An 18,713-nucleotide genomic window follows, 5' to 3' on the forward strand; every position below is an offset into this window, starting at 1 on the left:
TGATATCTTATACATTTTGAACCACTTGGGAAGATGCTAGCCTTATTAAATGAGATGTATACATAGCAGAGAGGGACATCTTTAATTTTTCAGTGTAGTATGTTAAAGAAGAATCAAAAGTGGAATTCAGCTTCAGCTGGTATCTTTTGCACTGCTGAAAGGTTAATAAGTGTTTTGGTTTACTTTATTTTCTGTTGGAAAAAGTTACATTATTTCACCTCCTTATTTTTGGAAGTTGAATGTTAAAAATATAAATTTGTCCTGTATGCTAAATAAACTGAATATATTTTCCCTTTTATGTTCATTTGTTTTGTTTTTTTATTTCCTTGTAAATGTTAATATATATGTATATATTTGGAGCTCTACCAGTAGCTGTAAGTTTGAATTATTGTCCCTGTGAATTTTTATTGATCCTAAACTAGTTCCCTCAGCAGGATGCTTTACATTCTGCATGTTTTGCTTAACCCTTTGTGTGACAGATTGAACTATGTGTACCATAATACAAATAACTAGTTACAGGCTGGCTCTGAAGAATTTCAGTGCTCCTCGGTTATTCTTTAAGCACGATCCAAGCCCTGTAGAAGTCAATGGAAAGACTCCCATTGACCACATTGGACTTTGGATCAAGATCATAGATCTTAGGGTGGTTCTGTTATGCAGGTATAATTTGCATTTGGATAAGAGATTAAGAACAAGACACTTAGTGGCAGTTTATGATTTCAAGTCTTTGTCAAATTACAGCACTCCAGGTTCCTGCTCATGCTATTAACTGTTTGAAATATTTGGAATATAGTGGAATAAACCTGTTTGCATAACTTTATGTCCATTTTGCAATGTGTGCCTTGTATAGTAACTGATTTATTTTTGTAGTCCTTTAAAATTAATACAGATAGTTAAAAAAGTTATTGACGGCACAAACAGTCTATCTCAAACTTGGAGAGGAATAAAATTTTCTCTCAGAACTTGCAATAGATGTCTTTTTAATGTGTATGTGCTAGAAAAGTGTACAAAACTTTATACATCTACTGTCAGATGATTCTTTGCAATGCCTAGTTTATTTTTCTGATTTCAATAAATGCTTGTAATTCTCATGTCATGCCTCTTGGGTCATCTGCCCCTATCTGGGCCCATGATAGCCCTTACTTTAGAACACCGTTTACTGTGTCTGTGTGTGCACCCCTATATAGACCACTCTGCTTTCAGTTGGTGTTTTATAGGGCATTGTTACTTCCTTTGGCGGATTGCTAATGACAGGGCATCATGCGAAGATCATAGGTTGTTAAACAATTTCTGTTCCTGTTTTTTATTTACACACACCACACACACACACGGCTTGCTTTTCTTTCTCTGGAGTGTAAAATGCTTCCCCTCCCCCCCCTTCCTTTTCAGACATTGGGGTGATCCTGAGGAAAAAAAAAACACAGTGAAGATCAGGCATTTTTGTTTTACCATGAGATAAAGTTGCAGAGGTCCACTCCAGGTTGGGGGTATAAGGTTGACCTCCATGAATATACCTCACAGTAAAACAGAAGTGCCTGGTCTTCACTGTGTCTTTTACCACAGGAAAACTCATGCATGTTGGTTACCCCAAGGTTTTTTTTAAAAACATCATTTTTAGCAGTGAGGAGAAGCCCATACAGTCTATTTCAGTAGTTGGTCTTCTAGGAGTATTCTGTTCCCTGAAGTATTACATGTGGGGTGACCAGATGTCCCGATATGATAAGAACAGTCCCGATATTTGGGGCTCTTTCTTATATAGGCTCCTATTACCCCCCACCCTCTGTCCCAATTTTTCACACCTGCTATCTGGTCACCCTAATTACATGTAAATTGGTAATCTGCTCTGTGATTTAGGGGTGTTGATACAAAAGAGTTTAATTGCCATGAAAGTAAAAGGTAGTCTTTCGTTGGCAGCCTAGTTTGAGATATCAAGGTATCTTTAAGAAGCATACATACTATACAAAGTGTAAATTTCTCACATCAGTAGTTCTATAGCAGTGGTTTTCAACCGTTTTTCATTTGCAGACCCCTAAAAAACTGGAGGTGCAGATCCCTCTGAAAATCTTTGACATAGCCTGTGTATCCCCAGAGGTTGAAAACCACTGTTTCATATCAAGCAAAAAATAATAATTGGATGCTTCAGTGTGGTTTTACATATAATGTGTATTTGCAGCAATTAAGGTGGTCCTTTATTAGAATTTAAAATCATCCTCTTTCCAAATACATATAAGCTTTTAACTTAAGAACTAAATAGTTATGGAGCAAGTTGTATGAAGGTGTTGATGGTGATACTAGAAAAGGCTTCACAATCTTTCAGATTTGGGTGTATACTGTTTTTGCAGGACTGTTTCTTCATAAATCAGTGGTAAAATTAATTCTCTTAAATACGTGAAGATGCATTTTTTTTGGTAAAATAATAGATGAGTGAAATTTGCTTTATTGGATAGCATGTGATAATTCTCACAAAATCTGGCCGTTCAGTGCATTCAAGAATCTGCAGTAAGGAGCTGTGTTGAGATACCAATGCTCCAGGATCAGCACTAGGTACTTTGGCGCACTAAGCCACTATTATCGTGGTGGTGGTGGTTCTGGTGGTGGTGTCAGGAAGCTGATGGGAGAGGGTGCTTGGGCCAGAGCCATACCGGTGTGGTGGTTCCTGATCTTGGTCAGTATGCTGCTATTCACAAAGGAGCAGTGCTAGGGTACCCTTAAAAGGAGATATTCCAGCTGGTAGCTAAGGTGGGGCCAGGCAGGAGTAGCCTTTTAAAAATAAATAAATAATTTTAGGTGCCATCCTATTTAGCCTACCCCTGACAGCGACCCAGTGATTCCCATAGCACCTACAACATTCCTGATTTAAGCATATGCTGGGTAAGGGCAGGAAAGAAATAATGTTTGTAGAGGTATTAACAGTATGACTGTCTCCTCCCCTTAGTTTTTACATTTTAAATAGTAGCCGGATTTGTCTGGCTGTTCGTTGTGACTTTTGTGTGTAGGTGTGTATCTGAACAGTTAATTGAGTCTGATTTTGTTTCTTTATTTTTATGTAGCATTTTTGCAGACACAAGCTGCAGAAAACTAGCATAGAAAAAAGAAAATACCGATAGAGAACTTTGTGATTTTTTTTTTTCTTCACAAAGTATCTGATACTTTGTGTGATACGGAAAAATTGTAGCTCTAGGCTGATGCACAAAGGATTATTTAATCCATAATGAAGAAAATGTAAAGGTCAGTTGAACAAAACCAATAGGTAAGTTATTGCTATCAACCTAGAAAAACTAGACTTTTCTGAAAATAGTGGTAAAATATTTGTTAAAATGCCCTAATAGAATGTGCTTCTTTAAGATTATGGTTCTCAAGTTTAGAAACCGCTGATAAATAATATAATGGGTAAAGTTGCCTTGGAAACCACTGTTTTTTAAATTGACTAGCACATAGATGTGGAAATGAGCATTACGATTTTTGTCAGCATGTTCGTTAGTGTTCCAGCTCAAATTTCTCTACCTTTAATTCTATTGAATGAAAATGGTGTGCAGAATGTCAGTTCAAATATGTGCACAATCTTTGTTTCAAAATGATCTTGATAAATGACACATTTTCTTATTCTGCATGTTACCTTCTTAAGGGGGTTCCATTTTCAGCTTAGAGTTAAAAACTAATTAATATAAATCAACTTTTTAAACAACTTTTGTTCTCAATTAACTTCACGACAATTCCAATTTAAACAAACAAGGCTGTTCGGTATCTATAAAAAGAGTTCACTTACATGCTAGAAGGGACATTATTACAGAAAGACCATGCATAAGGCACTATTTTCATAACTAAAACTACTGAATTCTCATGGACTAATATTCTGAAGTTTACCGTTTACACTTGTGAAAGGTTGACTCTGTTTAGATAGCCAGTATATTTAAATCTCTGACATAGGTTCCATTTCACTTCTGTTTCCAAACTGCTTTTCTCTTTCTTCCATGTTATATTCTGTATGCACTCTTTGGGTGTAATCTTGGCCTTACTGAAGTCAGTGGGAGTCTTGCCACTGACTTCAGTGGGGTCAGGATTTCACCCTTGGTGTATTTTGCCTGCTGGTGAAGTTGACGCCCTCTGCTCTGGGGAAACCATAAGCAAAGTTTTCCCTAGTACTTTGTGTAGCGATGTGATATAACTACCTTAAGTGGAATACTTTTGTTAGTGCAAGTGTATCATTTTTAAAAAGTAAGATTTGCTTTGTGTTAAGATTTGCATTGTCTAGTTTTCTGTGCTTTTTCCTCTAAAGATGTAGATGTCTGATTCTATAAGCCATAGCGTGCTTTCAGCTCATTTGAAGCAGTGGGCATTGGGGATGCTAAGGATCTTGTAGGGTGATACTGGTAGTTAGCTACTATTTATTTACCATAAACTACTGCACTGAGCTGAATTCTCAAGTAAATTGTTGATCCTTGATATACACTACTTGAATATATATGAATGGGAAAAATATAGGTTTCATGATTTAGAAATAAATCACATTTTATAAAATGTGTTCAATTACATAAAAATATAAACCATATAAAAACAGCATAAGGAATTGCTTCCATTTATTCTCTTTATGGTCAGTTCATTCTCAGACAATGTAGGCTGATTTTTGCCTGGTGTTGGAAGATGCTAATTTGTTCTTTTTTTAATTCACTTGGATTCTAGAACATATTGTGTTCCCAGAACAAGCATTTACAAGTTAGAGATTCATTATGTTTTCTGAAGTGATTTCACTCCTGCTGCATCAAATGTGTGAAACTGCTTCCAGATTAACGTGGGACTACTAGTTTACAAATGGAATGCTTAATTATTATTCTGGCTATTGAAGAAAGTTTACAGTAGGAGTAGTGGTACATGGACTGCTTTGATAATGGTTATACATTCACTGAAATTGAATTCTCCGTTTTTGTAATTCCCTACAAACAAAAGATATGTTGACGATGGCAATATAATTTTTCTAGTTGGGCACCTTAATTCTTTTTGAGTATTGGATGTTTTACTTATGTTGATTGTTTCTCTTCCTTTCCATCATAAAACGTTCCAAAATTCCTGCACTTCTCTGCAGCAGTCACATTTTGAAACCACTATGAACTAAGATATTAGGTTTACCAAAACCATAACTGGAAATAGCAAATCCAGTAAGGTGGTGTGTCTGGTAGTGAAGGCAATTGTACTTCAATGATACACAAGTAAGGATTTCAAGGACTTCTTTTGTTTAATTGGGTAGTTAAGATTGGAGAAAATGAGGTGATTTGAATGCATGACAGAACCTTTTAGAGGTTACTAGCTTCAAGATTTCAGCAGGTTTTTGTGGTGTCTATATTATCTATCTCCATAGCATCTGAGCATTAGTGCAACACCTCTGCACCCTACTTTCCTTTCTAGTTAACAAAACAACTTACTTTTCCTCTAAGATGTTTCTTTTACTGTTTTCTGTGCCTCCTCTCCTGCATTGTGGTGAAAGAGAAAGATGGGCTGCTCTTTACGTGGCCACATTGAGGGAGTACATGTGAATTTAATGAAAGAACAAGTGATAGACTAATTGCACTAAAAAGGTTGGCAACATCACTGATGGAAGTTTTTAAAAGCAAATCTGCTGCTTTTCTGTCCATCCTTATGAGAGAAGTCATTTATTTCTAGGCTGTGGTTCAGGAAATTCTTAATCTGTCAAGTCAGGAGGCATGCCTTGGCATGTATTTCAAAACAGATGAACTCACTTACTTACTTTTCCCCTTGCCTCTGCCACAAATATGTTGCAAAACTGATTGATAAACCTTATTGGCAGGAGCTGTTCACATGAGGTAATATACTTGAGTCATCCAAGAGTATTCTGCTTGCCTTTTTCTTTCATTCTTTCAGTACATAGATGGATCTAGTGACTTATCCTCTTGCTGTTTCTCACACTGATACAATGTTACGAGTTAGACTATTACTAGTGGATGCATGTCATATAGACCTGATGCTTTGGCATAGATGTATGCTACCACTGATATGTACTACTCTCATGGAATCTGAGTTTATCTTCACTATATCTCGAGTGTTTTTCGTAGCTTGAGTTCTGTCCACACACAAACCTTTGGGTGTGGTTGTGCTTTTAACTCAAGTTGCTTGGCCTATCAAGGGGTACAGGCTACAGTTCAAGTTAGCACAACTTGTCAGTTGCTAACATGACTTTTCTGCAGTGTGGATGTTAGCTCTGCTTGAGTGCTGGTGGTACTCCAATGCCTTCCCACATTTCTTACCATGTACCCAGAAAGGACGGACAAGTTCTCCTGCAGTTCACTGGGAAATAATTCCTAGAGTAGCTCATCTTAGTGCATTGCAAAGAACCATGGGATATGGTCCAGAAGTCTGAATGCCACACAGTGTGGATGCAGCAGCTTGACTGTTACTTCACAGCATGATCCCTCTTACTCAGACTAGGCTACCTTGAAGTAATTGGAGTACAGATACTCTCTTGAGTTAACTCTGCTGGGAAAACATAACCTATAGGTGTGTCCCCAGAACTGGACTAAGATATTGCAGACTTTGTGACAGCAGTGGCCAAATTGGACTCCCAGATTATTGGGACCGAAGTTCTGAGCAGTGCTCTTGAGGGTTGTTTTAACCCTTTCAAGAACATTTCTGGAAAATGTTCCTGGAGCTGTCTACTGCATAGCCTTTCCCTCTGACTTGCTAAGTAGAAAGAAGTGGCTATGTGATTTTATCAAAACTGTTTCTGTATTGTTTTATCCTAAATGCAGAATGAAATGCATCATGCTATTGTTGAGGTAGGGTCAGGGAAGCTGACTGTAACTAATTTGACATGCAGTCAGTAAATAATTTGGACTAAGAGGTGTTTTTTTTTTTTTTTTTTTTTTTTTTTTTTTTTAAAGCATCTAATGATTTTTGGGTGCCTGTTTTCAGGTGCCTAACTTGAGACACCGTAAAGAGGCCTGATTTTCAGTAAGTGCTTTTACAGGGACCCAACCTTTATTATAAAAGTCAAACCTCTATAAATATGTGCACTGCAGAGGAGCCCAGACACCAAGATATGAAACCCAGCCTTGTTGGTGACTTTTCTTCTGAACTCCTGAGAGTCCCATCCATATAGGCCCACCTTGGAGGGAACAGGCAAATAATTTAACTTTTTTGCTTCTAATCTTGGATTTGCAGTTTTTCTTTCCATGTTCCTTTATACTGTTGAGAGAATGATATTCTTGTTTATAATATGTATCTAGATGATGTTTGTTATCATTAGAACACACACAAAGACCAATGCTTGTTTAAAAATGGCTTTCTGACCGTTAGTTCTCAGTTCAATATATCATAGAATATCAGGGTTGGAAGGGACATCAGAAGGTCTAGTCCAACCCCCTGCTCAAAGCAGGACCATTCCCCAATTTTTGCCCCAGATCCCTAAGTGGCTGCCTCAAGGATGGAACTCACAACCCTGGGTTTAGCTGGCCAATGCTCAAACCACTGAGCTATCCCTCCCCGTCGATTTGAACTAGGAGGCATGGTGATTTGGATCTGAGTGACCTTATTCAACATGTCTTTAAAACATCTGTACCGTGTCCTTCTCCCATACTATTGAAGAGACTGAAGTACCTTTGTCTAGCACAGGGGTCGGCAAGCTATGGCACGCTTGCCAAACACGGCACATGAGCCAATTTTTAATGGCACGCTGCTGCCTGCCGCACCCAGGCAGACAGCAGCGTGCTACTAAAAATCCTGCCAGGCCCGGCCTGCTCTTTTCCACCCACCGTGCTCTCCTTGCAGGGCAGGCAAGCTTCCCTCTTCCCCCACAGTGCGGCGTTCTTGCCCCTCCTCTCCCTCCCTGTGGCCGATCAGCTGACGGCCCTTGCTACGGAGGGGGAGAGGTGAAAGTGGGGGAGACATAAAAGTGGAGCCGCAGCGCCTCTCTCTGCTCCGGGGACCTTAGGGAAGGGGGGGGTGGAATCGGGGCATATCCCCTCCAGCCCCCTGCTGTGAGCCGCTCAGGGCAGGGGGCTGGGTGCACCCCCACGACCCCAGCCCACACCCCCACCCCCGTGCCCTGACCCCTGCACCCCCCCCAACCCCAGCCCTGACTCTGGCACCCCCCATACATACCCAGCCCCCTGCCCTGACTCCTGTACCCCCCACACATACCCCCACACCCTATGCCTTGACTCTTGCACCCCCCACATCCCTACTCCCAACCTGAGTACCAAATGGGAGCTCCTGCAACCCCCCCCCCCCATTCCCACCTGCACCCCTCGCACCAAATGGGAGCTGCCCAGGTAAGCGCTCCACAGCCAAACCTCCTGCCCCAACCCTGAGCCCCCTCCTTCATTCTAGCTCCTGGCCAGACCCTGCACCCCAACCCCCAGCCTTTTCCTTCACCCTCAGCCCTGTTCTCAGCACACTCCCACCCTCATCTCAGTGCAGAGAGGGGAAGAGAATGGATAGAACCAGGGAGAAGGTAGGTACCCACTCTGTGTGGGCAGGGCTGGGATCCCAGGCCGGCAGCGAGCTGACGGGGGCCGGCAACCGGGGCCCTGGCTGGCAGTAGCCGGCGGACGGAACCCTAGACAGACAGTGGGCTGGCCCCGCTCAGCCCACTGCCAGTCTGGGGTCCTGGCTGCTGGCCCCGCTTAGCCCACTGCCAGTCTGGGGTCCTGGCTGCTGGCCCCGCTCAACCCACTGCCGGTCTGGGGTTCTGGATCCTGCCCCTTGCCAGCTGGGGTCCCGGCTGCAGGCCCCGCTCAGCCTGCTGCCGCCCTAGGTGAATGGAACCCCAGACTGGCAACGGGCTGAGTGTGCCAGCGGCGTAAGATCAGCATTTTAATTTAATTTTAAATGAAGCTTCTTAAACATTTTGAAAACCTTGTTTACATACGACAATAGTTTAGTTATACAATATATAGACTTAGAGAGAGAGAGACCTTCTAAAAAATGTTAAAATGTATTATTGGCACGCAAAACCTTAAATTAAAGTGAATAACTGAAGACTCGGCACACCACTTCTAAAAGGTTGCTGACCCCTGGTCTAGCAGATGGCTAGATAGGAAATAAATAAACATGTATATGGAGATGTACAGTATATTTTTAGATGTCTAGTCTAATCATATTTACAGGATTATACAAATCACACTCCTCTGTCACTCAAGATTATTTCTGCAGGTGCTTGACAAGAAAGTTGTCATTATCAAAAGCAATTACATATACTCAGTTTAAGAGAACAGACATTGAGATCATAAGATCTATTGTAGTTGGAGAAGGAAAAGATTTACTAGATTATAATATCGTGTCATTCACTATACCCTGCCGAGTTTCCTAAAAGGGCAGAAAATTGTGACTTCATACAAAGCTTTAAACTTTTACTATTCCAAATCTCACTATGGAGTCAGTTCCATTCATGTAGGGCATGGACAAAGAACACTTTCCTATCCAAACAACTTTGACTGACTTCTAGTTACTGCTCCAGTCTCACTCAGCCCATATTTTTTCTTGTGAGTGAAGCTCTGCTGGTTCTGAGGAAAAATGGGTAGGCTACGCCTATTTAGGATTTAGAGACAGTCCTGCATTCAAACACTGTTCTCTAAGAATGTCTGACACACAATCCTAGTCTTCTGTCTCAACAGCTAGGAGGTGGAGTCCTGCACTTCAAATCTACCCTTCTTCACTTCTTTTTGAACTACTGTGTCTTGTCTGTTGCCTTTACCACTGCCTCCCATTGGTGGTTTGTTGACCATCAGTGACCCCTCTCTGCAGCATGGCTAGATATAACAAGCATTCATTGTCTGTTAGGCCACTGTTCTTTTTGCCTATCATTCTTGGGTGGCAATCGGGGGGTGCAATCAGAATTTTCCTAAGAAGGTTACTTTCCATGTCCTCATTGAGCTGCCGTATCCCTTTCTGGAGTGAGCCTGGAAGTGGAAGAGGCAGTATGAGGAGATGGCGGCCTTGGGTTCTGGAAAGCAGGAAGCTGGGTCCAGGAGAGCCCCAGGGGCTGCAGTCCGAGGAGGAAGCCACCTTCCCCATCTCCAGGTCCCCTCTCCTCCCTCTTTCCATGCCGGAGAGTCTGGAAAGACCATGAATTTGTGATAGCCTATGGCAGAGGAGGTCCCCGAGGTCCCCGGCTCTGCCTCCTTGCCCTCATTTATGCCCCGGGTGGCAGATTAGAGTGCAATCCTGTTGGGCAAATGGGGTTATAAAAAGGAGCTGGACAATGAGGAAGGATAGCTAGTGGTGGTTTTGCAAAAAGGGAAAAAAAAGGCGAATTTGTTTGCAAAGCGTACTCAGTGGCTAGTTCTGGGCTGGAGTTCACCTGTCAAACAGTAGTAGTGGGAAGTTTTAGTTGTGCTTAGGATGTTTTATGGCAAAAGCAGCTGCTTCTGCTCATAAGTACTTGCCTACAGTTGAGATAGGTACTAGGTGTGTAAATTATTAAGTACATTTAAATATTTCTATACACTTTCCTCACTTATTTTCCTCTAACACACACACTTCCCAAGGATTTTTGCTCCTATCTTCTTCCCGACTTTCTGTACTGATAATATTACAACCAAAATCATTAATATATTATCCCCAAATATTATATCCTCAGCACCAATTCTAATTGTAATTAGTGCTTTATTCTAGACAGTCTAAATTCTAACATGGGTGAAACATATTAATTTTACTCTTTTTCTTTTTTATAGAATAAAAAATGGCATTTCGTAAGGTAGTAAAAGGAACTGTTCTCATTGGAGGAGGTGCCATAGCAACAGTTTTTGGCCTCTCTCAATTTTCTCAGTATAGAAACAAACACGTAAGTATTAATTACGATTTCTGATAAAATATGAAACTTAAAATCTGCTAAAGCGTATGTTAGGTTTATATGAATAGCTTTGTTTGGATATGAATGCCAAGGGCCTCTGAGCTTGATTTGGTTGGAACTAATTTAGAGTACTGTATTAATGACGTTTCATTGCTGTAAATCTTTGAACAGTAAGAAAACATGGACATTATTCTCGTAATCGTTTTAACATTGATGCTTTAAACTTCCCATAAAAATGCTTTTGAAAACTTCCTCATCTCCTGTTGAGTTCATGTGGGGTAGGTTTTTCTTCACCAGTATGGGTAACAGAATAGAGTAGGCCAATATTTTCAAACTCAGGCTTGTCTACATGATCTCTGGTGCACACTAAAGGTTCCCTAGTGCGCTCTAATGTAGTACTGATTAAAACAGCACTGTGTTAAAATGCACCAGCAGGATCTACGTGGACCAATTAATGTGTAACTCATTAGTGCACTTTAGAAATGACATCCCTGTAGAGTGTATTACCCCATGTGTGTAGATGAGCCCTGTTCAGCAATCAGATAAGCAATTAAGTGGTTTGATTTTCATGGGTGCTGAATATTCCCAGTTCTCTCTTGCTTCAGAATGGGAGTCCTGGCTGCTCAACACCTCTGAAAATCAGGCCACTTACTTTGGGGACTGGGTCCAATTCCCACTGAACTTAATACAAAGATTTCTGTTGACTTCCATGGTTAGGTGCTTAAATTTAGGCACCCATCTTTGAAAACTTTGGTCATTGTCAAAATCCAAGAGGCAGAACAGACTCCTTTCCCCCTGTTAATTAAAACGTTGACAAAACAAAATCCTGCAATGGGAAAGGCTGTCTGTAAGGGTACTTTTGGACAAAACAGAGACATTAAAAAAAACAAAACAACCCAGTGGGTTGCTGGTTTCACTTTGTGGATCGATTCCTAATATTGTAGGAAATGGTTGCATTTTCTCCTTTCCTAAAAGGAGGAGCAGAGCTATTGGCCTCTTCCCTCTTTCCCCAAGGAGGCTCAGGAGTGGAGCCAGTATGGGAGTGCTTGTGTGAACAGAGGGTTATGGGGTGTTTGGACTGGTCTTCAGCAGAGCTGGTGGTGACTAAGTACCAGTCAGCACAATCCACTCACCACTCTGCCTTCTATGCAGATAATTGTATACAGTAACTGGCTTTGTGCAGTGCTATGGATTTATAAATATTCTGGCCTGGCCTGGGAATCTGTGGATGTAGAAATTTGCCTGGTGGGCTTGTCCTTAGTGCGGGTTTCAAGCCTGGCAGCTCCCCTTTTCAGAGTCTCTGCCATTCACCAACTTTCTGTTAACTCTGCTCAGTCTGAGTAGGTAGAGTGGGCAGCGCTCTGATCCCACTAGCCCCAGTCTGGGCTTGAAAATAGAGCCTGATCCCTAGAAATCCTTTTGGATTATATCCAATTCATTTAGCAAGGTGACTGGGTGCTAAATTTGTATATTGTTTTTCACAATATATGTGTAGCCAGCTGCTTGCTTTAACCTGCTTGCAATATAATAGCTTGCCATGGACAATTAACATCTCATCTTTTACTATATGTTAATTTTAAATTTTCTTGATTTGAATGATAAAATAAGATCTGGTTTTGGTTTTAATGGTCTAATGCAGGAGCAACAATAGTTGACTGTAGACAGCTTTCATTTAGTACCAGGAATACTTTGTATTAATCCAGAAACTTTTCCATGTGTGTGTATATGTGTGTGTGTATATATATAAAAAGAAATAGTAGAATGGGTGCAGGAATAAGAGATTGTGACCCATGACATGAGTAAAGTTGGAAAAAGGATAGTCCTGGATCCTTGTAACTTCAGATATAGTGTAACAGAAAGCGTATTGTAAAATAGCACATTTGGATCGTATGTTCAATTCAGCTGCTGCATCTGTCTTATACTAGTTGGTGTTTATGTTCCAAAGATTCCCTGGGGTCTTTATCAGGAGTCTGCCTGAATTAGTATACTGTAACATTTTAAAGCTTAGACCTTCAAATAAACCAAATACATAGGATGCTAATACCAGTCAGGATTGTAACTAGAGCCAGGCAAATTTTTTTGGGCAGAGAAATGTCACTAGGAAAAAAAATTGATCTCCCCCCCTCTCCCCCCCAAGTTGATATATTTTAATTCTTCATTTTGAAACAACTTAGTGTTTTCAAGTTTGACAGTAACAAACAGAACACAAATGGTAGAAAACACTCAAAGAATCAAATTGACTAGAAAATCTAAAATATTTAGTTCTGAGTCTACTGGAAAATTTTGTTGGATTCAAAACAATTTTTCTGAGTTTAGAAGAAAATTAGGTTTCTATTGAAATTGAATGAGATTATTTATATATATAACTCCTCCCCTCCCCCCCCCCCCACCCCATTTTGGAAGAAAAACCAGACCAAAAAATCCATTATTCACTCAGCTCTAATTGTAACAGATTAATTACATACATGGATTTTTATGAAATTGATGTTCCAAAATTCAGGGAATTGCTCCCTTCTCCATTAAAACTCGAAATCATATGGAAATCTATTTTCTGGGATGGATGTGACCCTAATGGCCAAGTGAAACATTGGCTTGTGACCTGATCTGTGAAGCTACTGCAAACTGTGGGGTCGTCCTAAAAAACTTCTCTGAAAAATTCTAGCATATTTATAAGCAAGGAGTGTGGCAAGTGAACAACATATAATTTTTCATGCTTCCATGTTGTAGTAACTTGCACATTTGCTCTGTGATGTCCTTAAGAATTACTTCCTTAAACACCCAATGGAGGGCAGCAGGTGGGACATAACTGGAGGGATTGGCACAATGGAGAACAGCTCATTTACAGTGTTGACATATCTAAGCTGTGAGCATATCCCACAGCAAAACTGTCCTCTCTTTAATAATGCCTGCCAATCAAATATATGGTAGGGCAAAGGATCTTCCCATCTACAAGAACCAGGAAAAGATGTTGCCCCAAGACGCATACTAATTGGCTACACATTGTAGTAAATCTGTGGCTTTTTCAAAAATGGAATTTATCACACAGTCAGACAGAAAACCTAAATTAATATGCATATGGATTTCCCCTTATCTGTAAGCATGACCTCATTTACTCTGTGGCAAGTTGTACCTCAGTGCTATGGCAAGGACTCGGGATTCTGTGGCACTCTGATGTGGCAAACTGAAATGTCTGTGGCAGCCAGCATCAAGTTGAACATGAACAAATTGAGGTCTTTAATATGAAAAGAAATAAGACAATCAGTACAGCAGCTCTTGTTAATTTTGATACAAAATGTTTTACATTTACATTTTACATTGTTTCCCACATTCAGTGTTTCAAATTTTTGTATTGAAATCACACAGCTGCACCATAGAAATTGTCAGGTGGAAGCTAGAGGCTTTGGCAGCTGGGTTGGGGAGATTTGGGGCTTTTGGAACTTGAGAAGTTGTGGGAGGACGTTTTAAATTCTTAATGACCACATTAGCTGCCTAAAATTTCTGCTAAAAAATAATCTGCAATGGTAGTTTATTTTGGCACTTAAATTAGCACAATTAGGTTTCAGAGTCAACATGAATGAGGCAGTTAACCTCAACTATGTTTACAGACTGCCTACAGATTCACGAAGAAATTCTTCAGTGGTTTATGTGCTGTTCATGGTTTTCTTCACAACCATTGGCAATAGGAAAAGTAATTTAACCCTCCCCTGTCAGATTCTGGAGCACAATTACCCAGTAAAGAATGGTATTAGGAGTAAATTCTGTAGCTATAGTATCACGGAATAACTGTGGTCCTGGGAAAATTGCACCAAAAGCTGCTGCAAGTGATTCCCTCTTCTTTTTCAAACCATCACTGTATAAGCATTGATTTGTGCAGCAAAAGACAAATTAATCACCTGGCTTAACTCATGGACATGGAGCTGCTTTGTAATAATTTCTGAATATTGGTCACTAGGATATTTCCTGTATGAATATATTGATTTAGTTGAATAGCAGGCTCTGAGGAAACAAGAGGGAGGACACTGGCTCAAGATAAGGCACACCAAGTAAACACTTAAAGGTTGTTACAGGACAGTGGGAAAGCCATTGGCTCAGAGGATACTGGCGCAACCTCCTGTGCAGCCTACCAAACTTGTTTGGAGAAGCAGGGCCAAAAGCCCAGGAACTGAGGGACATAGAACTTGGGCTGGATAAAACCAGCCTGTTTCTAGAGAGCAAAGTTGTTGGGGAGCTCTTCAGACTAAGGCAGGCATCTGCTGGGTCATCTGAAGCAGCTAGGCCTGCCTAAGCTTCTGTCCGCAGATGGGGAGTCTATAGGTAAGATAGACATGCATGTAGACAGTTTTAAAAAAATCCTTTTTTCCCCATCCTATGTTTTTCCCAGCTATTGGAAAGAAACAGTACTTTGTTTTCAGAACACTTCTGGTCACTGTATTCACCACTGGGCATAGACTCCTGAAGGGAAGAACTGCTGGCATTGAACCCAGTTGCACCCACTGGTTATGCACAGGTGATATTCTAGGTTCTGAAGCCTAGGGCCCAGTCTGAGAGTTGGAGAACTGCAGAATTCAACCCTAGGAGAGGGAGATGCATGAGGCCTGACACCTGAGGGGGTTGTACTCCGAGACCAGAATGGAGGTAGAGGTGCAGCTAACCTTGTAACTGTGTTGCTGACCGTCACAAATGGAACCACAGATGTGGCCTGTATTGAAGATATTGACTAGATTTTCTTTCCTTGTGGCTGGCTCACTCTCTGGTTTTTCTCATGCCTTCATGGTAACATTTCCTTCCTTTAAAGCAGTTCTTTCTGCTATTGTGATGTCTGCCATTTTGGTCAACACACTGGGGTTGCACCAGGGATCCCAGAGCTAAAAGCATGAGTTTCTGCAGCTTGAGTTAAAGACCAAGGCCCTGTATGTATGACTTGTAAGAGATTTGCATTCTCTGTCGAGCTGGCACAGAGGCTGATATGTAATAAACAATGACCATTACACTATCAGGGTATGTGAATCTGGATGGGGCTAATAGGGTCACTCTATTAGGGTGAATATTTTGCTTGGAAAAGGAAACAGATTTTTTTTAAATCTTACTCTTACCAAATGATGGCATTTTACCAGACCTATGAGTTTGATGATGTAAACCTACCTAGAGATAATACAGGGAAAATTATCATCAGAAATGCTTACTTTACAATTACTAGATTATTTTAGAACTCCAAATTCAGGCCACCAAACTAAATTTGTTCTCCCAAAGAATATAATCAAAACCATTCAAGGAACTCTTCCCTGAGAAATTGTAGATATAAACAGCAATCGCTTATTTTGGTAAACACAAGTGTTTGCCGCCAAATGAATAACATTATTGCAGATGGAATCCCTGTATGCAGCTTTCCTTCGGTCTCCCATTTAATTGACAGCAAGATGAATCACTATCAATTTCGAGTGCGCCAGGCACCATGCTGTATGTACACTAATATGGTATCTGTTTAGGACTTTATATCAAAGGATCTATTCAGCTGTACACACTGACTGTCCCCCTTTGAGTGCTGAGTCTTGTTTTTCTGGCAATATTATGTCCAGCTGAACATGTTGAAATTGATACAACTCTTTTGGTGAAGGGAGGGTGATAATGGTTAAAGGTTCTTACCTTGTCTATTGTACAGAACTAATTTAATGAAAGGGAATTTTTGAATTAAAAAAATAAAACAAACTTGCATGTACTGTAGAGACATGAATATAAATAGTAGCGGATAGCTAGAAATGGACACATTTCTGACTCATTCAACCATCCATACAATTTGGTTCATCTGTCATTCTGTGGCCCCATTTTAGCAAATCACTTAACTTTAAGCATGTGAGTAGTCCCATTTAAAGCTAAGCATATGCTTAAGTGCCTTGCTGAATTGAGGCCTCCAGTCAGAATTACAGATAAGAAGGTAACTTTTTGTTTCATGTGGAGGACAGCTACAGAACTGGACCCTAAATATAATAAAATTCAGTGGGTAATAGACTTTAGCTAGAGTGAAGTGAAGCTTGCTGATAAAATTTCAATGACACACATCTAAGTGAGAGATTCCGCACTCCCAGCTCTACTTTGTGTAAAAGATGGAAGCTGCAGTGAATCATACTGGTTCATTAAAGGTACCGTGGAATAGCATTGTATCAGAAACGGAACCAGAAGCCGGGATTTTGTTTCCTTCCTGCCCCTGCCCCCAAGAATAGATTTGGCTTTAAAGAAAATGTCATATTAAAAAAATCAAACTGGTGAATCTTTGTTTGCACAGTTACAATTCACATTGCTTTTATTTAAAATGTATTGATCTGATTTGTGTTTGACATGTGTAGCAACTGGTTAGCTAAAAGCAGTTTGTAATGTAAAAGCAGGGGAAATATTTTAGGTTGAGTGGGCCATTATAATTTCTCAAAATTAGGTTGTGAAATAGGCACATTAATTTTTACTTGACTTAGAGGAGGTATACAAATATGGTTAGTACCTCCTTAATTATAATAAATAGAATATGAAGCAATTTTACTTTAGCTACTCCATTGATTGACTCGTATAATACACCAGCAACCTCTTTCATTCTCTTATGTATTAAGTAATTTGCATGAAACCCTACACACTATGCTCAAATTAATACTGTACATGATTACAGGACAACCTGATTGTTAATTGCCTGTGGTCTTTAAATACGCACTTCTTTCAGCAGTAGACACTAATTATTAGATCTTGTTTTCTGTTGCACCAGTAGTGACAACTGTGTAGAACATTTAAAAAAAATTTGCAAGTCTAATAAGGGTTTAAACATAGGGAGAAAGTGATCTAATCATTTTGAGTGGAAGCTATCCAAGGTTCATAAACCATGGAAGGCTGTAGATCGGGCTTCGGTCTAGTCAGTAGCTCACCTTGGGGATGTCGTGTAAACCATTATTTAGTCTTACACCCACGGGGATGTGTAGCAGAGAACTATAAGGCAAACAATAAACTATTTGTTAGAGGGACACCGAAGGTTGACATGCCTAAAGCTTAACATATTTAAAATATCATTGTATTTTAATTGTCCTTCAGATCATGAAAATATCTGTCATGTGCCTTTATTTATTTTTTTCTTTAGAAGTTTTATAGGAAGGCCTTGCTCTGAGTCATTTCTACTACCACAGAGCTGATTGGCCACTTCAGAAAACTGTACCATTTGGTTGGTTATCTCAGGGAACCCTGCTCATCAGGATTAGGGATGAAAGATGTCTCTAACAGCTATAATTCACAGGCAATAGAGCAGGAGACAATGAAGCTATTTTCTAAAATTGAGCAATTTGTGTAATTCAGTGCATTTAAAAAAAGATGTGCCTTCATGTTTGGAGGTCATAGGCGTGGTCTACATGGTGAAATTGTCATGCTATTGTCACTTATAACTATATTGATTATAGGGCATTGAGGAAAGGCAGATACAAAGCATCTCAGCAAGTGGGAAGGGGTGGAAAAGCAGCATAATAGACAAGAACAGCTGCTCTGCGATAGTGGTAAGAAGATAGTATTTTGTAACTTAACCTAAACACAAGTAACGTGTGCTGAGCTGTTAGAGAGTGAAGACCAGTTAGATCTACTAGACTACACTCCATTGCAGGGTTGTTACCTACTATATGCATATACTTCAGTGCATTGTCCAATAAATTCTAAATATCTGTGGGTTTCAACCATTTCTTTTGGAAGAATATTCCATAATCCAGCGTTTCCCAAACTGTGTTCTGCACAATGTGAATAGGTGTTCCGTGAAAGAATCGTAATTAAAAAAAAAGGGTCTTGCACTTGATTTTTGTACTACTTTATACGTGCTTTCCAGTTAGAAATTATTAGTTCAAGTTATTTTAAATTTGTATTTTTTCTTTGTTTTATAAAATAAAATATATTTGAGCAT

General features: G+C 40.1%; 1 protein-coding gene across 2 annotated transcripts in view; it reads left to right on the forward strand.

The window, feature by feature from the left end:
* The window catches only part of GPD2 (glycerol-3-phosphate dehydrogenase 2), a 123,571-nt gene that overhangs the window by 15,674 nt on the left and 89,184 nt on the right, over window positions 1-18,713 (forward strand). For both annotated transcript variants that reach the window (XM_074967369.1, XM_074967368.1), the window contains one exon: window positions 10,683-10,792. In XM_074967369.1, the coding sequence (XP_074823470.1) occupies window positions 10,691-10,792 (102 nt within the window). In that variant the 5' untranslated portion in view covers window positions 10,683-10,690. The remainder of the gene's footprint in view (window positions 1-10,682; window positions 10,793-18,713) is intronic.

This window comes from Natator depressus, chromosome 11 (assembly GCF_965152275.1).
Source record: "Natator depressus isolate rNatDep1 chromosome 11, rNatDep2.hap1, whole genome shotgun sequence".
NCBI classification, from domain to species: domain Eukaryota; kingdom Metazoa; phylum Chordata; order Testudines; family Cheloniidae; genus Natator; species Natator depressus.